At 34.1% G+C, this 2,399-nt stretch overlaps 1 protein-coding gene across 1 annotated transcript; it reads left to right on the forward strand.

The window, feature by feature from the left end:
• The first annotated feature begins 845 nt into the window (after nt 1-845).
• LOC105314889 (proteasomal ATPase-associated factor 1-like) lies at nt 846-2,286 on the forward strand. Its single transcript, XM_020004183.1, has 6 exons — nt 846-896; nt 944-981; nt 1,034-1,137; nt 1,815-1,907; nt 1,969-2,067; nt 2,119-2,286. The coding sequence occupies exons 1-6, from the start codon at nt 859-861 to the stop codon at nt 2,284-2,286; spliced, it is 540 nt and encodes a 179-aa protein (XP_019859742.1). The 5' UTR covers nt 846-858.
• The last annotated feature ends 113 nt before the right edge of the window (nt 2,287-2,399 follow it).

The raw sequence follows: 2,399 nt of genomic DNA on the forward strand, positions 1-2,399 counted from the left end.
GGTTTAGAGGTAGAGGTTATAGAGCAACTAGCCATAGATATACCAGTAGAGAAACTGTGTGTATCAAACTATCAATACACGTAATGGGTTAGTTTCTGGCTTTGAGACTAATAATGGGTGTATTTGAAGATGGGCATATCAATGCAACTAGCACTTCATGAAAATAGCAACCAGAGAACACTGAATATCATTTAACTATCTCAATCACTTTGGGGTATCTCTAGGGATGTCCCGATTATTCCGGAATAATTTTGGGAATAACAGGTAGCACTTCAATTCCAGAATAATGCTGGCCTAATAGGTGGATCACTGAGTAGCCAAACTCTAAGCAAGTGCACCATTTTTTGAAATTTTTAATGCCTATGCTAGTTGGAACTCTATTTTTGAAGAAAGTTCCGGTTCTGAAATTGATATAGAGATTTATATTTTGCAGTATCTGCTCAGTCTGCTGATAGTGATACTTTAAATGGCTTCTTAGACTTACTACTTTTCATTTTCATTGTAGTTAGCTCATGATTACAAAGAATAATGTGGGAATAATAGGTGAGAGTAAAAAGAATAATAGGCAAATTTTTGATAATTTCTGAATAGAATATCTCTCTTTCTACATGCTTTGCACACAAGTAATTGATGCCATCAAATTTAGTCATCATTATACCAGAGTCTTAATCCTTAGCTCAAAGAAAAGGAGAGGTACAAATCTACAAACTACAGACAACTTGCTTTATACAACAGCAGCATATCAGACTTTCAATTCAACTTTCAGCATTACTTGACCACGTGTAGGCACGTGTGCAATACCCACGTGTTATCACGTGTAATGGTAGCTCCACCTATCAGGCGTGGCTTACTATCAAAATGACATTTCAAAAGGACTGGGAAGAAGTCATCCAAAAGTAGTTTTACATTATTCACATTAAATTATGTATATTATATNTGCTAGACCAAATGAAAAATTTTGGATACAAGAGAAAAGAGCTGGTAATTCATTGATAATTATTTTTATTAATTTATTTATAATAATTAATAATAGATGGTCCTACTATATTTGGTAGTTTGTGTAGTCCTCTCTCTGATGTACATGAAACAGCTCCTACTGATGAACAACAGAAATTCATTATTAAGAATTGGAACAAAGTAATAATTAATACTGAATGCTATACTGTGTATCTAGCAATGAATATCATTAATGGGCTGCCATCTTGGGGATACATAGATAAATGCAATATAATTATTTCTTTATTTTCTGTGCAAGCAATTACTAAGACCACATCACAGCACTGATCAGAGTATGATAGAACTATGCATATCTGAGGCATAATTATGATTATAATTATGTTGTAATGTATGTTGTACCTCCAGATGAGGTTATTCAAATAACGTACAGTTTTTGGGATGGTTCAGGTCACCGTAGACATGTACAAGTGAGGGTTTTTAAAAGGGTTTATAGGGAGAGCCTTGCCTGCCGTATTGTAGATGAAAAAAGGAAACATAATTCATGAGTTCTTGCAGAAATGTCTCGAAAACCTTCGGAATTAAAACCTTTTTAATTCAAAGAATTAAGAGGAGCATGTTGTTATGAGCATGTTAAGATGGAGCTGTTGTTTTTTATGATAGAATTATGCATGTCTGAGGGAATCAGAACGTACATTTTAGACAATTCACTTTTGCCCCATTCAGCTCTGTACTTCCACTCCACAACATGACAGTTCATGAGTCACCATGTTGTGGGAAAGATCCATACCTTATTCTTAATTTTTGTCTCTCTCTCTCTCTCCCTCTCTCTCCTTTCTCTCTCTCTCCCTCTCCTCCAGTATTCATTATTAGTTCAGTGTTTAGTTACTGATACAGTAACACAATTCATTGCACCAAACAAGACAATAAAACTAACAGAATACAACAAACCAGTTAGTGCAATACTTAATATTATATTATTATTATTATTATTATTATTATTATTATTATTAGTTATTAAGTATGGACGTGTCCCCCAGTGGTGAATTAGGCGTATGTTCATCAGTGAATGGAGAAATATGGATATGGGAAACAGACACTGGGACTAACAGAGTAACTGATACTATTTATAGTAATAGATGATGTCATCGTTACTATTTTTAGCGTGTACTGGAAGGTCACGTGGGTGATGTTGATAGCTGTAGGTTCTTTCCATCAGGTCTAGTGGTACTGAGTGGTGCTAGTGATTACAGGGTTAAAATATGGTCCATTAAGGATGGGTCTTGTGCTAGGACACTCACTGGACACACTAGGGGTATAGTATATTATTAGTATATTATTAGTATATTATCGGTATATTATTAGTATATTATTGGTATATTATTAGTATAATTATTGGTATAATTGTAATGTTGTCGTAATTATACTGATGCTATTGTTATTGT

This window comes from Amphimedon queenslandica, unplaced genomic scaffold, assembly GCF_000090795.2.
Source record: "Amphimedon queenslandica unplaced genomic scaffold, v1.1 AMPQUscaffold_12356, whole genome shotgun sequence".
Classification (NCBI taxonomy): domain Eukaryota; kingdom Metazoa; phylum Porifera; class Demospongiae; order Haplosclerida; family Niphatidae; genus Amphimedon; species Amphimedon queenslandica.